The 20,657-nt window shown below is 46.3% G+C and overlaps 2 protein-coding genes across 2 annotated transcripts; one reads left to right on the forward strand and one right to left on the reverse strand.

The window, feature by feature from the left end:
- The first annotated feature begins 4,078 nt into the window (after positions 1-4,078).
- On the forward strand, positions 4,079-7,109 carry LOC138672070 (uncharacterized). Its single transcript, XM_069760134.1, has 3 exons — positions 4,079-4,509; positions 5,291-5,710; positions 6,183-7,109. The coding sequence occupies exons 2-3, from the start codon at positions 5,291-5,293 to the stop codon at positions 6,708-6,710; spliced, it is 948 nt and encodes a 315-aa protein (XP_069616235.1). The 5' UTR covers positions 4,079-4,509; the 3' UTR covers positions 6,711-7,109.
- A 4,804-nt stretch (positions 7,110-11,913) lies between these two features.
- On the reverse strand, positions 11,914-13,566 carry LOC138672071 (uncharacterized). The gene is made up of 2 exons (XM_069760136.1): positions 13,359-13,566; positions 11,914-12,879 (listed from the first exon to the last, which is right to left on the reverse strand). Exons 1-2 carry the CDS (start codon positions 13,530-13,532, stop codon positions 12,079-12,081), a joined length of 975 nt encoding a protein of 324 aa, XP_069616237.1. The 5' UTR covers positions 13,533-13,566; the 3' UTR covers positions 11,914-12,078.
- Between the last annotated feature and the right edge of the window lie 7,091 nt (positions 13,567-20,657).

The raw sequence follows: 20,657 nt of genomic DNA on the forward strand, positions 1-20,657 counted from the left end.
TGCTGCAGCTCCTAGGAAAAAGACGGATAGAAAGCTGAACAGATTGCAGAGAGCGTAAAGGAAGTCGTAGCAAAGGAGAGGATACCAGAAAGGGACCAGCCCTGCACAGGCTGCCTCCTTCTGAGGCGCAGAATCCCGGTAGCTGGCACACCGAGGGACTAAGGACCTTTATGCTTTACTTCAGAGACCGGCAGGACAGCTAATTGCAGGTTACCTGTCCGCACCTACACCCAAGAGGCACGGTGGCACCCCTCAGAGGCCGGGGCGTGCTAGAGTCCCTATAAACAGCCTCAAGCCACCAGTTATATGGGTTTGTCCTATCCTATATGCGGGACAGAGAGAAAGACATTACATCTGTGAGGACCCTGAAGACATAGGCAGTAAGGGACTACACCACTGCAGCGCAAGGGAAGGCTACTGATTTCCACCTGGATAAGGGGACTCTGGACTTGCCTCCAAACCAGCCGGACTCTACCTGCCCTGTGATCTGGTGCCCAGGACTGTGGATGCTGAAGTCTTCAGTAAAGGTAAAGAGACTGCAACCTGTGTCCTCGTTCTTCACTGTGCCTCTCACCATCTTACCATCTACATACCAGGAAGCCCTGGGGATATACTTCACCTGTGGGAAGGTATACCATCTAGCTGCCAGAACATCACCCCAGCGGACCCCTTAAAGCAGCGTCGGTCACCAAGACCGAATACCACAGGTGGCGTCACGAACATTCCCCTTAAAGACCTTTCCCTTTTTACACGGACGTCCCAGGGCCACGGGCCGGGTCTGCCACCATGACATCCCCCTGTGAACCGAAGGACCCGGTACCGAGTATCCAATGGCCCCATGGGGCGCTCCACTGACACACTGACCAAATACTGATAAAAATCCATCAGTTTTATACGTTTGAAGAAAAGACCTTAATTTAAGTCTCCCTTTCTACATTGTGGTTCTGATGAGCTCTAAGACTAAAGGTGCCGTCACACAGTGCAATTTTGATCGCTACGACGGCACGATTTGTGACGTTGCATCGTCGCTTAATTATCATTTCAAACATCGTAGACTGCGGTCACACTACACGATGCACGGCGCTGAAGCGATAAATTCATGACGTATTTGCGATGTAGAAGTCGTATGGGACAGTCGTACGGTCGTGTCACACACGACGATTCAGAGCAAATTTTGCATAATCTGTGCGTGACGTTGTTCACTGGGGGCGTGTTGTGCTACTAGCTAGTGTGCTGATAGGCCAAAGGTTCTGTGCACACAATTGGTTGGAAAATTTGTCACCTGAGCGCTATTGTTCCAAATGCCACCTCACTGCTTTCAAAATTTCCTTTCTTCACTTCGTACTTGGACACTTGGTGGACCTGGACATTGGAATTTTGTACTTCGCTGAATATACCACGCTTTGCACCGCTGCTTCGAGGTATGTAAACCGCTTGGGCGTGGTGGATGGAACGCTGTATGGACGGCATGAGTGCTTCGTTCCACCGCTGAAGCGAAGCGGATGGTACACTGCTGTGACTGGAGGGCTACAATGTGGCAGATGGTACGCTGTTGTGACTGGTCGTGACTGGTGGGCTACAGCGTGGTAGATGGGACGCAGTTTGGTCGGCATGACCGCTTCGTTCCGCCGCTGAAGCGATGCGGATGGTACGCTGTTGTGACTGGTTATGACCGGTTGTGTCTGGTGAGCTAGAGCGTGGCAGATGGTACAATGTATGGTCACCATGAGCGCTTTGTGTGGCTGCTGTGGGGAAGCGGGCGGTAGTGGCCTATGGCGTGGCAGATGGAAGTAGCGATGCGGATGGTACGCTGTTGTGACTGGTTGTGACTGGTCGTGACTGGTGGGCTACAGCGTGGTAGATGGAACGCAGTTTGGTCAGCATGACCGCTTCGTTCCGCCGCTGAAGCGATGCGGATGGTACGCTGTTGTGACTGGTTATGACCGGTTGTGTCTGGTGAGCTAGAGCGTGGCAGATGGTACAATGTATGGTCACCATGAGCGCTTTGTGTGGCTGCTGTAGGGAAGCGGGCGGTACACTGTTTTGGGTTATGGTGGCCTATGGCGTGGCAGATGGAAGAAGCGATGGTAGGCATGAGCGCTTTGTGTGGCTGCTGTTGTTAAGCGTTTGGCACACTGGCAAAAGTATTGTTTAAAGGACTCTTTGTCAACCATGTAATTTTTTTTTATAATTATTTTTCAGATGTCAAATCGTGTGGAGTTCATCAGGGATTTCATCGAAATTTATCAGTCTTTTCCCTGCCTCTGGAAAATCAAATCTCCTGAGTATTGTAACAGGGAAAACCATTTATAATGATGTAGTCACTGTTGACAGCAGCATCTAAGGGGTTAAACAGATATGTACGATGCCAACACTGATCATGGCTGGTACAGCAAGTTGTCACCTATAGTGTACAGCAGACAGCTGCTGGATTGTCACCTGTATGGGGATACTATTCTCTTATATCTCAGGTCAGTTAAAAGACGTATTGGCTGTCATTAAGGGGTTGGTTAACACAATACAGAAACCAACATGGATCTGCTCACCTGGTGGTGTTGCAACAAAGCAACATGTATCAAATGTATTTATCAGCTGCTGCAGGACATAAGTCCAAAGGACTTAGAGAAAGAAAAACTTTATTTTATCAGGTTTACAAAGTCAATGCGTTTCGAGGTCAACGCAAGACCTCTTCATCAGGACTAAAACCTGTTCTGACTTTGTAAACATGCTAAAATAAAGTTTCCAAGGAAAATATTTGTTGGATATAATGGTCAGCAGCACATCCAGTGACACTTCACCCAGATATGTTCTCACGGTAAAAGCTGATGCGGTGCCCCAGGGTCCTGGTCGTCGCAGTGGTATTGCTTTCCTCTCAGGGAGAGTGATGCTACGTTTGGAGGCAATGAAGGAGAACTCTTTGTCAGGTAACACAATGCATGCAACATGTTCACACTCTAGACCAGAAGGGGGAGCTCTAAGCCTGTTTTAGGTGAACTCCCCTATAAGAACATCCTGATCTGGAGGGAAAGGGTCAGTTCCTGTCAGGAAGACAGAGGAAAAGGAAGCATAGGAGCCGTGTAGCCTAAAGTGCTGCAGCTCCTAGGAAAAAGACGGATAGAAAGCTGAACAGATTGCAGAGAGCGTAAAGGAAGTCGTAGCAAAGGAGAGGATACCAGAAAGGGACCAGCCCTGCACAGGCTGCCTCCTTCTGAGGCGCAGAATCCCGGTAGCTGGCACACCGAGGGACTAAGGACCTTTATGCTTTACTTCAGAGACCGGCAGGACAGCTAATTGCAGGTTACCTGTCCGCACCTACACCCAAGAGGCACGGTGGCACCCCTCAGAGGCCGGGGCGTGCTAGAGTCCCTATAAACAGCCTCAAGCCACCAGTTATATGGGTTTGTCCTATCCTATATGCGGGACAGAGAGAAAGACATTACATCTGTGAGGACCCTGAAGACATAGGCAGTAAGGGACTACACCACTGCAGCGCAAGGGAAGGCTACTGATTTCCACCTGGATAAGGGGACTCTGGACTTGCCTCCAAACCAGCCGGACTCTACCTGCCCTGTGATCTGGTGCCCAGGACTGTGGATGCTGAAGTCTTCAGTAAAGGTAAAGAGACTGCAACCTGTGTCCTCGTTCTTCACTGTGCCTCTCACCATCTTACCATCTACATACCAGGAAGCCCTGGGGATATACTTCACCTGTGGGAAGGTATACCATCTAGCTGCCAGAACATCACCCCAGCGGACCCCTTAAAGCAGCGTCGGTCACCAAGACCGAATACCACAGGTGGCGTCACGAACATTCCCCTTAAAGACCTTTCCCTTTTTACACGGACGTCCCAGGGCCACGGGCCGGGTCTGCCACCATGACATCCCCCTGTGAACCGAAGGACCCGGTACCGAGTATCCAATGGCCCCATGGGGCGCTCCACTGACACACTGACCAAATACTGATAAAAATCCATCAGTTTTATACGTTTGAAGAAAAGACCTTAATTTAAGTCTCCCTTTCTACATTGTGGTTCTGATGAGCTCTAAGACTAAAGGTGCCGTCACACAGTGCAATTTTGATCGCTACGACGGCACGATTTGTGACGTTGCATCGTCGCTTAATTATCATTTCAAACATCGTAGACTGCGGTCACACTACACGATGCACGGCGCTGAAGCGATAAATTCATGACGTATTTGCGATGTAGAAGTCGTATGGGACAGTCGTACGGTCGTGTCACACACGACGATTCAGAGCAAATTTTGCATAATCTGTGCGTGACGTTGTTCACTGGGGGCGTGTTGTGCTACTAGCTAGTGTGCTGATAGGCCAAAGGTTCTGTGCACACAATTGGTTGGAAAATTTGTCACCTGAGCGCTATTGTTCCCAATGCCACCTCACTGCTTTCAAAATTTCCTTTCTTCACTTCGTACTTGGACACTTGGTGGACCTGGACATTGGAATTTTGTACTTCGCTGAATATACCACGCTTTGCACCGCTGCTTCGAGGTATGTAAACCGCTTGGGCGTGGTGGATGGAACGCTGTATGGACGGCATGAGTGCTTCGTTCCACCGCTGAAGCGAAGCGGATGGTACACTGCTGTGACTGGAGGGCTACAATGTGGCAGATGGTACGCTGTTGTGACTGGTCGTGACTGGTGGGCTACAGCGTGGTAGATGGGACGCAGTTTGGTCGGCATGACCGCTTCGTTCCGCCGCTGAAGCGATGCGGATGGTACGCTGTTGTGACTGGTTATGACCGGTTGTGTCTGGTGAGCTAGAGCGTGGCAGATGGTACAATGTATGGTCACCATGAGCGCTTTGTGTGGCTGCTGTGGGGAAGCGGGCGGTAGTGGCCTATGGCGTGGCAGATGGAAGTAGCGATGCGGATGGTACGCTGTTGTGACTGGTTGTGACTGGTCGTGACTGGTGGGCTACAGCGTGGTAGATGGAACGCAGTTTGGTCAGCATGACCGCTTCGTTCCGCCGCTGAAGCGATGCGGATGGTACGCTGTTGTGACTGGTTATGACCGGTTGTGTCTGGTGAGCTAGAGCGTGGCAGATGGTACAATGTATGGTCACCATGAGCGCTTTGTGTGGCTGCTGTAGGGAAGCGGGCGGTACACTGTTTTGGGTTATGGTGGCCTATGGCGTGGCAGATGGAAGAAGCGATGGTAGGCATGAGCGCTTTGTGTGGCTGCTGTTGTTAAGCGTTTGGCACACTGGCAAAAGTATTGTTTAAAGGACTCTTTGTCAACCATGTAATTTTTTTTTATAATTATTTTTCAGATGTCAAATCGTGTGGAGTTCATCAGGGATTTCATCGAAATTTATCAGTCTTTTCCCTGCCTCTGGAAAATCAAATCTCCTGAGTATTGTAACAGGGAAAAGAGGAGGGAGGGTTACTTAAAGCTCATTGAGCTTTACAATCGTCATGCACCAGAAGAGGCAGCAAACGAAGCAGTTATTAAAAAGAAAATCCAGGCGCTCCGCACGGTGTGGAGGAAGGAGCTGAACAAGGTTCTTCAGACTACAAGGTCCGGAGCTTCCACTGAAGATGTTTATGTGCCAAAACTTTGGTATTTTGAACATCTTAATTTTCTGAGGGACCAAGAGGTGCCACGGACTTCCACGTGTCTTCGCAACTTGGCACCTGTGGAACAAATTGTTTCGGAGAACCACGCCGAGCAGGAGTCACAAGGGCAACAAGTAAGTAGCTCTTTGGACGAAAGTTCACCAATGTGTCCTATAATTACATAATTTTTCTCTGCATTTTATGTTTTATACTTCTGATTATCACATCAGTTTGAAGTTGTTACAAAAACATGTACACATAAGTAACCCTGTCGCAGTCAAGTATTATATGGGGAACTTAATATGTATGAAATGGCGATATATCTAAACCATATCATCTAAGCAATATAGAAAATAGTATCGCTTCAAGCTGCCGATGTACTCTTGTTGAGACTATTTAGACTATAAAATATTCGTCAGGTTCCCCTAGCAGTCAGAACAGTGTAGTTCAAAGTATTAAATAAAAGGGAGGGTTAAAGAATATTACTAAGCTTAAAATATATTATAATCTTTTTTTTACCTACTACGAATATATAGTTTGGATGCGGTTATGGTGGTACAACTTTTTGTTGCCGGGTTCATAACTTGTTTTTTTTTTCCCCCCCAGGATGACAGTGCGCAGGAGAGTACACTGGACTGTTCACAGGACTGCACGACAACAGATTTAGTGGAGGCTGCACCTGCCAGGACTCAATCGAGGCAAGGTCCAAGAAAACGGAAAGCCACCTCAGACGCCTCACATGAACTATTGAGCCTTGCTAAGAAGGTGTTGACAAGAAATGTTAGCCCTGTGTTGCAGGGGTTTGGACACTATGTGGTTGACAAACTGGCCAAAATGGACGACAACCAAAGAATACTAGCAGAGCGTCTGATTATGGAAGCAGTAAACAGGGGTACAGATGGCGATTTGGACAAGAACACTTGTTTGGTCTCTTCCCGGCCAATACAGCGGACAGAGCCATCAAATTACAATGGTTGGTCACAGTGTCAGACATCGATGCGACACAATGCTCACGTTTCCCACTTCGGCCAGCCACCCCCTAATAACTCCTACACGCCAATACCGTCACATATGGCTTCGCCCATCAGGCACCAAAGTTTTCAGCCGGAACAATCGTCGTATCATAATTTGTGATTTCCTAACTTCTTTTACATTCCTTTTTATTTTATTGTCTTGTTAAAATAATGTTTCAAATAAAAGCTTTTATTAGAAATTCTATCACTACTTTTTGATTGGTGTGTCTCGATCACAGCACTGTATGAGGGCACAAATTAACGTAACAAATTCATGTACAGTTAACTAATACAAAAAAAATGGAATGATAGTTAAACTAAATATTTTTATTGTAACAACCAAAAATGTCTTATTGGCCCGCCTACAACTGCTGGCACATGTCCCGCAGCTTCTGCAGCTCCTCCATTGCCACATTGTGCTGCTCCTGAATACGCGCCATAGTGTGGATTAGCTTTTCTATGCCGGCTTCAAGATCCTCCTTGTTCACAGTGACGACAGCTGTGGGTCAAAAAACATAACATTAATAACACAGTAGTCTCCCGATGTGTCTTTGCTTCTGTGAAGGAAAAAAAAAAAAAACAGTCAGCATATAAGGGCAAAACTGACTTGGGGGGGGTGTTTGGGTTGGGGGTGAAAGAGTGGGCCTGCAACAAAATCAAAATAACTTTATTGTGGGAACCTACTAGGATGTTGCGGCACGGAGGGCACTTCGGGATCTGAGTCTGTGTCGAATGCCTTGTGCTGTCGGCGGCGGCGCTGTCTCTTTGCCTCTGTGAAGGGAACAAAAAAAAAAAAGGTCTGTCAGCATATATGGCAACACTGGCTGCCGGGGGAGGGGGTGGGGGGGAAGAGGGGACCTGCAACTGAATCCAAATCACATAATTGTGGGAACCTACTAGGATCTGGAGGAGTAGACCCGGAGGGCACAGATGTAGAAGAGGCTGTGCGGGATGCCTCGTGGCGGCGGTGGTGCTGTGTCTTTGCCTCTGTGAAGGGAAAAAAAAAAAAAAAAGGTCTGTCAGCATATATGGCAACACTGGCTGCCAGGGGGGGGGGAGGAGGGGACCTGCAACCAAATCCAAATCACATTATTGTGGGAACCTACTAGGATCAGTTGTCTTTGACCCGGAGGGCTCTGGGACTTCAGAGGCGGTGTGAGAAGCCTCGTCGCTACGGCGGCGCTGTGTCTTTGCCTCTGTGAAGGAAAAAAAAAAAAAAAAAAAAAAGGTCTTAGCATATATGGCAACACTGGCTGCCGGGGGGGGGGGAGGAGGGGACCTGCAACCAAATCCAAATCACATTATTGTGGGAACCTACTAGGATCAGTTGTCTTTGACCCGGAGGGCTCTGGGACTTCAGAGGCGGTGTGAGAAGCCTCGTCGCTACGGCGGCGCTGTCTCTTTGCCTCTGTGAAGGGAACAAAAAAAAAAAAAGGTCTGTCAGCATATATGGCAACACTGGCTGCCGGGGGAGGGGGTGGGGGGGAAGAGGGGACCTGCAACTGAATCCAAATCACATAATTGTGGGAACCTACTAGGATCTGGAGGAGTAGACACGGAGGGCACAGATGTAGAAGAGGCTGTGCGGGATGCCTCGTGGCGGCGGTGGTGCTGTGTCTTTGCCTCTGTGAAGGAAAAAAAAAAAAAGGTCTGTTAGCATATATGGCAACACTGGCTGCCGGGGGGGGGGGGGGAGGAGGGGACCTGCAACCAAATCCAAATCACATTATTGTGGGAACCTACTAGGATCAGTTGTCTTTGACCCGGAGGGCTCTGGGACTTTAGAGGCGGTGTGAGAAGCCTCGTCGCTACGGCGGCGCTGTGTCTTTGCCTCTGTGAAGGAAAAAAAAAAAAAAGGTCTGTTAGCATATATGGCAACACTGGCTGCCGGGGGAGGGGAGGAGGGGACCTGCAACCAAATCCAAATCACATTATTGTGGGAACCTACTAGGATCAGTTGTCTTTGACCCGGAGGGCTCTTGGACTTCAGAGGCGGTGTGTGATGCCTCGTGTCTACGGCGGCGCTGTCTCTTTGCCTCTGTGAAGGAAAAAAAAAGTTCGGTCAGCAGTTAGCTGTGCCACATAGTACTTTTCACCGTTCATACTGTCCCATAGCTGTTGGACATAGTGGCTCTGCAACGTTCAAACTGTCCCATAGCTGTGGCACTGCAACGTTGAAACTGTCCCATAACTGTGGCACATAGTGGCTCTGCAACGTTGAAACTGTCCCATAGGTGTGGCACATAGTGGCTCTGCAACGTTCATACTGTCCCATAGCTGTGGCACATAGTGGCTCTGCAACGTTCAAACTGTCCCATAGGTGTGGCACATAGTGGCTCTGCAACATTCATACTGTCCCATAGCTGTGGCACATAGTGGCTCTGCAACGTTCATACTGTCCCATAGCTGTGGCACATAGTGGCTCTGCAACATTCAAACTGTCCCATAGCTGTGGCACTGCAACGTTGAAACTGTCCCATAGGTGTGGCACATAGTGGCTCTGCAACGTTCATACTGTCCCATAGCTGTGGCACATAGTGGCTCTGCAACGTTCAAACTGTCCCATAGGTGTGGCACATAGTGGCTCTGCAACATTCATACTGTCCCATAGCTGTGGCACATAGTGGCTCTGCAACGTTCATACTGTCCCATAGCTGTGGCACATAGTGGCTCTGCAACATTCAAACTGTCCCATAGCTGTGGCACTGCAACGTTGAAACTGTCCCATAGGTGTGGCACATAGTGGCTCTGCAACGTTCATACTGTCCCATAGCTGTGGCACATAGTGGCTCTGCAACGTTCAAACTGCCCCATAGCTGTGCCACATACTTTTGGGTACCTGAGTACTAACCTCTGCGAATCTCCAGGCGAAGCTCCTGCAGGCGCTCTGGACTTTTGGACTTGAGATCGCCCCATTTTTTCACTATCTGGGCCTTGCTGCGAGTTATCCCAAACCGCTTCCTGAGGCCCTCAGACACCACACGGACAACTTCCTCCTTGTGCTGGTTGCGGTGCAGCACCATCCCTGTGGTTTCATACTGCATCCTATCCATTGTTCCAATAAGGAACTTGAGCTCTGGGATGCCCATAGGTGGACCACGGCGACTGGCAGCCATTATCACGATGTCAGGGGACAAAAACAAGCTAGGGCAGGCACGCAGGAACGCTGTACGTCATCACGCCGTCATAGACCACGAGCGTACATTACGTGCCGCTCCGGCGTTATATAACGATCCTTCGAACGGCATTTACTATGTGCGTTCCTTTCTTAACGCTCAGTCGTCACAAATGTGACGCTGTTCATAAACGGCAACGCTATTGCGATGCCAATGGCGCGGCAGGATGGCGGAGCGCTGCTCCTCCTCTGGGCGTTGCTGTTCAGGGTCATTCCATCTAAAATGGCGGCGAGAATGCGTTCTGCTCCTCTGGGGCAGCCAGAAATCCTTTTTTTTATTAGTCAGATGGATGCCATGGATTACGAAGGTCTGGAGAGCCGCCCTGCCCACCCACACATCCACAAGCGAGAAGTGCTTGGCCACATAACAAGAATGATGGAGAGGAGGTTTGGTGTCTGCCGCAGTCAGCTTCAGCTGCGTAAAAAATGGGCTGACCTCCGCTATAAAACGCCACAAATGTTTGCTGAGTTGCGTGCGGAGGCAAGGCGAGGCAAGTACTAGTATGGGGGAATTGGGAGATGCATGCTGTCAGGAGGGGGGGGGGGTTTGGGAGGGAGGCTTGCGCTCATGGTTGCCAACGTGACCTCAAATGCATTAAAACACATGCCCCGTTTTGTTAAAATTTAGTTATTTTCCAAGCAGAATATGCGTTGTCCGTGAGAAAACTTGTCGGGTTCCCTAATCTCAACCACCATCTTGAAATTATTAAGATGTCCATAATTTTTACTTTCTCAATTTCCCATAAATATTAACGGAGGAGGTTGGCCTACTGATGAAATAATACGTTTTCCAAAGACAGGAAGACCATTGAACACCAGAGCCCACATACATGTCTGAGTATCGCACCCCTGTAAAGTGTGATCTCTATTTTATGTTTCAGTATATTGTTAGCTTTGATCTGCAGCACTCAACATTTGTGTGTAAACATTGTGATTCTTTACTTTAGGTGTAGAGAGACAGCGGCGGCAAGTCAGACCCACCATTGCCACCAGTACCCCATCTTCAGGCACCAGTGGGAGCCCACAGTCCGGGACATCACGTAAGTTCACAATCATTTATTGCATTTTTTTTTAACATCACACGGGACATAACAGGGTAGCTGAAATATTTGAAGACATTACAGATGCAGTAATGACCCAGCGGCCTACCACGCCTCCACCATCTGTTGCGACCATGCGCCCTCGCACCCCTGTGAAGTGTGATATAAATTTTATGTTTCAGTATATTGTTAGCTTTGATCTGCAGCACTCTACATGTGTTTTTAAAGATTGCGTTTGTTAACTTTCTGTGTAGAGAGACAGCGGCGGCAACAGGTACCTGCCATTGCCAGCAGCACCACAGCATCCACCACCAGCGGGAGCCCACAGTCCGTGACGTCACGTAAGTTAACAATCATAGATTACAGTTTTTCAACTGCATACGGGACATAAGAGGGTAGCGGAAATATTTGAATACATTACAGACGCAGTAATGACCCAGCGGCCTACCACGCCACCACCAGACAGCAGACGGCCTCGCACCCCTACACCACCCTCAACACCTCCCTTTCGACACTCCTCTTCCTCCCCCGGGTCGGCGGCATTCTCCCCAGAAGCTAACATACGTAAGTGACCAAAACAGCGAGCGCTTCCCAACGGCGTGTTCCATAGTTAACCAGATCTGTTATTATTTCCTTATAGCTGCTGCAGCAGAGGCCAGATCGCTGGGATGGGACATTAGCAGCTCTGGTTCTGGCAATGAGGAACCGGCGTCCCTTCTCCGTAAGTATCAAGATAATGCGAGTGGTTTTCTGCTGGATGTCACCATAGACAACTAAAACTGTAAAATTTAATAAAATTTACATCGCCCTGTGGTGCCAGACCAAATAGAAATTTACAACACAGAAAATTTGGTCCTGCCCCAGAGGTCGAGATGTATTTTCAGTGGAATCAACGTTGGTTCTCCAACCTCTTCTATCCACAGAACCGCCCACCGTAAGAGAGCTCCTGGCGAGACAATTGCGACTGGAGCGGACAGCAGCGCTCCTGCAGCAGACAGCAGCGCTCCTCCAGAGTCAAGTGGAGCAGCAGGGCGTGACGCTGCGACACCTCTTGGGCCGGAGATAATTTTTTTTTTTGGGGGGGGGGGGTTATGTTATATTTTGTTGTAAAATAATTTAAAACCAAGAAAGTGTTCCAAAAAAAACCAAAAATCTTCGCATTATTTCTTTAATGTTTACCAAGCTATAAGGGTTAACAGCACCATTTTATAGGCATCACATTTAAAGTTATTTAGAGAGGTTTATATGACAGCAAAGCAAAAAAAAAATTTTTTTTATACGGCGCGATCCTGCCAGGGTACAGCTCCAGAACCATTAAAGTACTGACAGTATTTTTCGCGACAGTCCCTTGCATCGTCTGCCTGTCTGCCAGATCCAAGAGCTTGAAGAGCTGTAAAATTATCAGGTTGTGTACGCCATTCCCCGGGCACAATATCTCCGGTTCTTGCGTCCACTGCATCAATAAACGAAGGAGGAGAATAGGAGCTCGTATCATGACGTCTCAGGAAATTATGGAGCACACAGCATGCCAAAACCACAAAGTCTATAGACGGCAGCTTCAAGTTGATAGCTGTGTGGAACACTCTAAACCGATTTGCCATAATCCCAAAGGCATTTTCAACCACACGACGGGCCCTCGACAACCGGTAATTAAAGATTCTGCGCTCCGGTGTGAGTGTTCTCTGTGCAAATGGCTTCAGCAAATGTGGATGAAGAGGGAAAGCTTCATCAGCGATGAAGACAAAATTTAGGTTTGCTTTTGTGTCTTCATTTAGTGGCAACAGCAGTTCATTGTTCCTCAAGCTTTCCCCAAATGAAGTGTGTTCAAAAACACCACCGTCGGAGACTCGACCATTCATGCCAACATCCACATCGACAAACTCATAGTTTGCATTGACAAGGGCCATGAGGATCACACTGAAATATCCTTTGTAGTTGAAAAAAAAGGATCCAGAGTTGGCTGGTTGCGTGATGCGCACATGCTTTCCATCTAATGCACCACCGCAGTTTGGAAACTGCCACAGCTCATCAAAATCGGAAGCAATCCTCTTCCAGTCATCCGCCGTCTTGGGAAACTGCAAGATGAGAAGGAAACATGTACAAATTAGGTCAAATATATTATGCACATACACTCTCATGTGGACATCCTACAGTGATTGAGGCGCAGTATGGATTAGTATAACAAAGTCAACAACCCAGAGTATGCAGGCAGCCATTTTTTCAGATGGCTTCGGTGACTCAGAGGGGGTGCTAAACAATATATCTAAATAATATAATCAATAAAATTACGTTGGGAGCAGCAAATAAAAAAGGGTGGCGCAGGGTTGGAGCAGCACATATCAGAATGGAGCCGCAAAATGGTAGCAGCACATGTCAGAATGGAGGCGCAGGATCACAGCAGCACATGTCAGAATGGGGGCGCAGGATGGGAGCAGCACATGATAGGATGTAGAACATATACCTATAGAAATGCTCGCCATCAGGGCGTAGAACGGGTTCAATAGCTAGTATAATATATCGACATAACACAGCAGCCAAAAAAATATAGTAGTACCTCCATATAATGCCTTAAGCTCTGCACAATGGCCTCGCATGTCTCCGGAATCACAACGCTCAGGAAAGGTCTGGAAACAGCTGCGGAAAACTGCAAATCCTGAAGAGACCTTCCTGTTGCCAGGAAGCGCAGTGTCACCGCCAACCTTTCCTCCACGGGCACGGCTGCACGCATCGGCGTATCACACCTTTGTATGAGTGGCGTAACAGCAGACAGTATTATTTTGAAGGATTCCTCGGACATCCGAAGGTAGTTTCGGAAATCTTGAGGGTTATTGTCACGTAACTCTCTTATGAGACCCATGTGTGACAATGTGGATCTTTTCTGCAGCCAGCTCCGGGTCCACATGCGACGTTTTCGTTTAGGACGTCTCTCCTCTTGGAGACGTGCTGCCTCAAACACCAGGGCAGCAGCAACAACAGAACTCTCATCGGAAGTGAGCATAGTTCCTAAAAAGAAAACAAACGTACAATAAATACACGTGCTTACAAAACAATGTTCTGACCATTGATCTAATAACTATATATGTTACTACTGGTATTAAATGGGGCAGTCAACCATCTCGATCTGTAAAAGGATTAATTAATTGGGCCACGCAACAGCTGTGTACCTGAGGTTCTCAGGCCTACCCTACTCAAAGGAACAATCAACCACACTCCAGCGTTTATCCCCGTTGAAGCGCAACATATGCTACGCTGTAGCGTTATACATACCTTTTGCGGTAAAAGTCTAGTAGTTAAAAGTCCAGGGAATCCAGCGAATTTAGGAGTTCTGTTCACAGCACGTGCTACAGAGAGAAATGAATAGCGCGCTCGAGAGCTCCGGTTTTATCCGCTGGGAACAATAGTCCTTTGTCGAATGAGCGCACAGTATTGTACCGCCCAATCAGCACACGGGAGGTGGAGAATTCAGCGCTCCTACGTAGCCAGCTCCTCCGCCCTTTACATCGTATACAATATCGTGCACACCTTTGTCACACCATGCGATCATGCCGCCACAGCGGGACACTGGACGACGAAAGAAAGTTTCAAACGATGTGCTACGACGTACGATTCACAGCGGGGTCCCTGATCGCAGGAGCGTGTCACACGCTGCGATATCGTACCTATATCGCTCGAACGTCACAAATCGTGCCGTCGTAGCGATCAAAATTGCACTGTGTGACGGTACCATAAGGGCTCATTCAGATGAGTGTTTGGTTTCCGGACATGCTGTCTGTGTAAAAATCAAACACTCAATGACTAATGTAAATTAGGGCTGTTCAGATTAGTTTTTCACATGGACCGAGTGTGTGTAAAAAATAGCAGCATGCAAAAAAAACAAAATATCAGATACCATACACAACATTTTTAGGGATACGTTGATTTTGTGAAACTGGAAAACTGTATTTAATCATGTACATGTCCAAAAAGTTACAAAAACAGATGTAAAACGTGGATGTAAAATACGGACACAAAGATGACAATGTGGATGAAAATTATCCATGTTTTCTTGATGAAATTGGGACGATTTTTTTGTACTCTCGTCTGACTTTGAACTAAAGGGCCGACCTAACTTCCCTTGTGTCTAACAATCTGTCAGAAAACACACATGGATTGTAATATGTAGTTGTGCAGACATAAGTCTGTATAGGAGCTGTATACAGAAAATAGTAGGATGATTTTATTTGCTTTCTCAATCTAGGAGCATTATATGATTTAAAAAAATGCATGTGCCCTTTAAAGGGAACCTGTCAGCAGGATTGTGCACAGTAACCTACTGACATTGTCAGGTCAGCATTTTTATACTGATTACAATGACACCTTGGTTGATGAAATCCTTGTTGTTGTTGTTGTTGTTGTTGTTGTTGTTGTTGTTGTTGTTGAATCTTTATTTTCAGTTTTGAGTTAATGATATGCTTGTGCTCCGGGGTGTTCTGTGGCCGGGGCGGCCTTCATGCAGTTTACTGATTAGGCATTCATAATGCAGACTGCTGACAGGTCTGATCCCTCATTGACCTGCCCCCTAGTCTACATAATGAATATATGTATAATATCATTAACACAAAACTGAAAATAAAAGATTAAAGAACAACCATAAGGGTATGTGCACACGTCCAGAATTGACGCAGAAATTTCTGCGGCAATTCTGGAACTCCTTGGCCTGGGAAAAATGCATGCGGAATTGGCATGCGTTTTCCCGCTAAATACTAGCGTTTTACAAGCGTAATTAGCTTGCAGAATGCTAGTGTTTTCCAAGCGATCTGTAGCATCGCTTGGAAAACTGATTGACAGGTTGGTCACACTTGTCAAACATAGTGTTTGACAAGTGTGACCAACTTTTTACTATTGATGCTGCATAGGCATCATCAATAGTAAAAAGATCTAATGTTAAAAATAATAAAAAAAATAAAAAATCATGATATCCTCACCTTCTGGCGTCCTCGGCAGCCTTCCCGCTCCTCGTGATGCTCCGGTCCCAATACTCCTTTGCGGCATGACCCCAGATGACGTAGCGGTCTTACGAGACCTACGTCATCACAGGTGATTGCCGCAAGGCATTACTGGGACCGGAGCATCGCGAGGAGCGGGAAGACTGCCGGGGACGCCGGAAGGTGAGGATATCATGACTTTTTATTTTAATTCTTTTTTTTAACAATTATATGGTTCCCAGGGCCTAGAGGAGAGTCTCCTCTCCTCCACCCTGGGTACCAACTGCACATGATCCGCTTACTTCCCACATGGTGGGCATAGCCCCATGCGGGAAGTAAGCGGATCAATGCATTCCTAGGTGTGCGGAATCCCCGCGATTCCGCACAAGGAATGAACATACTGCCATTTTTCCTGGAATGCGATTCCACCGCGGAAAAAAACGCAGCATGTGCACAAAAAATGCGGAATGCATTCTAATAATAGGATGCTTAATGTATTCTTTTTTTTTTACATGGTTTTATAGCGAAAAAACATGAAAACAACGCAAAAATTCCTGAACGTGTACACATAGCCTTAGATGGATTTCATCAACCAGTATAACGGCGCCGACCTGACACTGTCTGTAGGTTACTGTGCACAATCCTGCTGACAGGTTCCATTTAAATATAAATATCATGCAATATAGCTTTCATATGTATATGAAGTTTATCTATCGGTACTTTGCCTAATAAATCTGTCATAGCCTTTATTTAATTAACCCATTCCCGACCTGACACAGCGTATACATCATGAAAGTTGGTGCCAATCCGACCTGTGACGCATATGCTGTGCCACAGAATGATCACGTTCCTGCAGGTCAGGTGAAAGGGTTAACTGAAATTTCACCTGACCTGCAGGAACAGTGGGACTTGTACTTGAGCCCTGTGGGGTGGCTTTGCCCCTTCCCCCCCCCCCCGTGGCTACGATTGCTCTGATTGGCTGTTGAAAGTGGAACAGTCAATCAGAGCAATCGTAATATTTCACCAATGAAACGTGATAAAATATTACAATCCATCCAGCCATGGCTGATGCTGCAATATCATCGGCCACGGCTAGAGACTGCGATTTGCCCCCACCACCGACTGACGGTGGTTATCTGCCGCCACCATCAGTCTTTCCTGCCCTCCGTCCTGTCCTCCGCTGCCCTCCTCTCCCCTCCATCCTGTCCTCCGCTCCCCCAGTGCTCCGATACTCCTCCCGTACCTCCCGAGTCCTGGTGTCCATCTGTCTTCTCCGATGTGTGCCGCCATCTTAAATGGTGGGCACATGCGCAGTGCGCCCGCAAAATCTGCCGGCCGGCAGATTCATTCATTCATTCGAGGTACATTTTGATCACTGTAATAGACCCTATCAAAAATAGACCCTAAAAAAAATAGTAAATAACCCCCCCTTTATCAACCCCATAGGTAGGGAAAAAAATGGAATAAAGAAAATATTTTTATTTTTCCACTAGGGTTAGGGTTTGAATTAGGGTTAGGGTTAGAATTAGGGTTAGGGTTGGAATTAGGGTTAGGCTTGGAATTAGAGTTAGAATTAGGCTACGTGCACACGGTGCGGATTTGGCTGCAGATCCACAGTGGATTGGCCACTGCAGATTCGCAGCAGTTTTCCATCCGGTTTACAGTACCATACAAACCTATTGAAAACCAAATCTGCTGTGCCCATGGTGCAAAAAATACCGCACAGAAACGCTGCATTGTATTTTCCGCAGCATGTCAATTCTTTACACCTGCGTTTTACACCTGCTCCTTAATAGGAATCTGCATGTGTAAAATCGCAGGTAAAATTTGCACAAAAAAACGCAGGAAATCCGCAGTAAAAATCCTGCTTTTTACCTCCGGATTTTTCAAAAACGGTGCGGAATAATCCACACACGAATCCGCAACGTGGGCACATAGCCTTAGGGTTAGGGTTGGAATTAGAGTTAGGGTTGGTATTAGATTTGGGGTTAGAATTAGGGTTAGGGTTGGAGTTAGGGTTAGGGTTGGAAATAGGGTTAAGATTAAGGTTAGGGGTGTGTTGGGTTAGGGTTAGGCTTGTGGTTAGGGTTATGTTTAGGGTTGGAATTAGGGTTAGGGGTGTGTTGGGGTTATTGTTGTGGTTAGGGTTATGGCTAGGGTTGGGATTAGGGTTAGGGGTGTGTTGGGGTTAGGGTTGTGATTAGGGTTATGGTTAGGGTTGGGATTAGGGTTAGGGGTGTGCTGGGATTACTGTTGAAGTTATAATTGAGGGGCTTCCACTGTTTAGGCACATCAGGTGGTCTCCAAACCCGACATGGCACCACCGTTGATTCCAGCCAATCTTGCGTTCAAAAAGTCAAATGGTGCTCCCTCCCTTCCGAGCCCCGACGTGCGCCCAAACAGTGGTTTATCCAAACATATGGGGCATAATCGTACTCAGGAAAAATTGCACAGCAACTTTGGGGGTCTAATTTCTCCTGTTACCCTTGGGAAAATAAAAAATTGTGGACTTAAAAATCATTTTTGAGGAAAAAAAAAAGATTTTTTATTTTCACGGCTCTGCGTTATAAACTTCTGTGAAGCACTTGTGGGTTCAAAGTGCTCACCACACATCTACAAAAGTTCCTTGGGGGGTCTAGTTTCCAAAATGGGGTCACTTGTGGGGTCCTTCTACTGTTTAGGCACATTGGGGGCTCTGCAAATGTAACAGGATGCCCGCAGACCATTCCATCAAAGTCTGCATTCCAGGATGTCACTACTTCCCTTCCGAGCCCCGACTTGTGCCCAAATAGTGGTTTTCCCCCACATATGGGGTATCAGCATACTCAGAACAAACTTTTGGGTCCAATTTCTCCTGTTACATTTGTGAAAATAAAAAAATTGCGGGCCAAAATATAATTTTTGAGGAAAGAAAAATGATGTTTCTTATTTTCACGGCTCTTCGTTATAAACTTCTGTGAAGCACTTTGGGTTAAAAGTGCCAACCACAAATCTAAATTAATTCCTTGGGAGGTCTCGTTTCCAAAATGGGGTCATTTGTGGGGGAGTTCCAATGTTTAGGCACACAGGGGCTCTCCAAATGCGACATGGTGTCCGCTAACGATTAGAGCTAATTTTCCATTCAAAAAGTCAAATGGCGCTCCTTCCCTTCCCAGCCCTGCCGTGCGCCCAAACAATGGTTTACCGCCATATATGAGGTATCGGTGTACTCAGGAGAAATTGCCCAACAAATTTTAGGATCTATTTTATCCTGTTGCCCATGTGAAAATGGAAAAATTGAGGCTAAAAAAAAATGTTTGTGAAAAAAAGTACTTTTTCATTTTTACGGATCAATTTGTGAAGCACCTGGGGGTTCAAAGTGCTCACTATGCATCTAGATAAGTTCCTCGGGGGGGGGGGGGGTCTAGTTACCAAAACGGTGTCACTTGTGGGGGAGCTCCAATGTTTAGGCACACAGGGGCTCCTCAAAAGCGACATGGTGTCCGCTAACGATTGGAGCTAACTTTTCATTCAAGAAGTCAAATGGTGCTCCTTCCCTTCCAAGCCCTGCCGTGCGCCCAAACAGTGGTTTACCCAATATATGGTGTTCCATCGTATTCAGGACAAATTGGACAACAATTTTCGGGGTCCAGTTTCTCCTTTCACCCTTGGGAAAATAAAAAATTGTTGCTAAAATATCATTTTTGTGACTAAAAAGTTAAATGTTCATTTTTATTTTCCATGTTGCTTCTGCTGCTGTGAAACACCTGAAGTGTTAATAAACTTCTTGAATGTGGTTTTCAGCACCTTGAAGGGTGGCAGTTTTTAGAATGGTGTCACTTTTGGATATTTTCAGCCATATAGACCCCTCAAACTAACTTCAAATGTGAGGTGGACCCTAAAAAAAATGATTTTGTAAATTTTGCTGTAAAAATGAAAAATCGCTAGTCAAATTTTAATATGTGGGAAATGTTATTTATTAACTTTTTTGTGTCACATACCTCTCTGCTTTGACAGAATAAAAATTCAAAATTTGAAAATTGCGAAATTTTCACAATTTTCACCAAATTTCCGATTTTTTCCCATATAAACGCAAAAATTATTGACCTAAATTTACCACTAACATGAAGCCCAATATGTCATGGAAAAACAATCTCAGAATCGCTACGATCTGTTGAAGCGTTCCTGAGTTCCTGAGTTATTACGACATAAAGGGACACTAGTCAGAATTGTAAAAAATGGCCAGGTCATTAAGGTGAAAATAGGCTGGGTAATGAAGGGTGGCCCGAAATACAACTTAATTTTCATCCTAAATCCCCATCTGTTTGATGTTATAATCTATCCTATTTTCTAATCTGCTTGAATTTAAAAATTCCCTATCTTTCCCTAACTGTTAGTGTGTGTTGTAAGATGAATACTCGGAATTAAACAAAAGAAGACAAAGAACATGATATAACGGAGATCACCAAAAATGTAAACAATTGTATACTTTATTCAACTTTGCTTAAAGACCAAAAAACATTAAAAACAATTAAAAGCCAAAAATCATCCCCAATAGATGGAAATAGCCCCATGAGACCACAAAATTATTTAAATATCACAACATCATAGTAACAGAGAAGTAAAGCAACAAATGATCTGATGAAGCAATTAGATGGTTTGGCACCTTGTATGAAAAGTTATACACCACTCAGAATAATGAGATAAACCCGTTCTTATCAATTATATAATACTTAAATAGCATTATCCGATATATAAACTTCCGGGCTGCTGCATCATAATAAATGCTTAGATGCAAAAAGGTGGATAGAAATGCATTTTAAAAAACCTCCAAAATTGTGATCACTCCAATGTCAAATCATAAATGCCGTGATGCCAAAATATAGCCATATACCCATATATCAGGTGAA

The sequence above is a fragment of the Ranitomeya imitator genome, chromosome 3, assembly GCF_032444005.1.
Source record: "Ranitomeya imitator isolate aRanImi1 chromosome 3, aRanImi1.pri, whole genome shotgun sequence".
Taxonomy (NCBI): domain Eukaryota; kingdom Metazoa; phylum Chordata; class Amphibia; order Anura; family Dendrobatidae; genus Ranitomeya; species Ranitomeya imitator.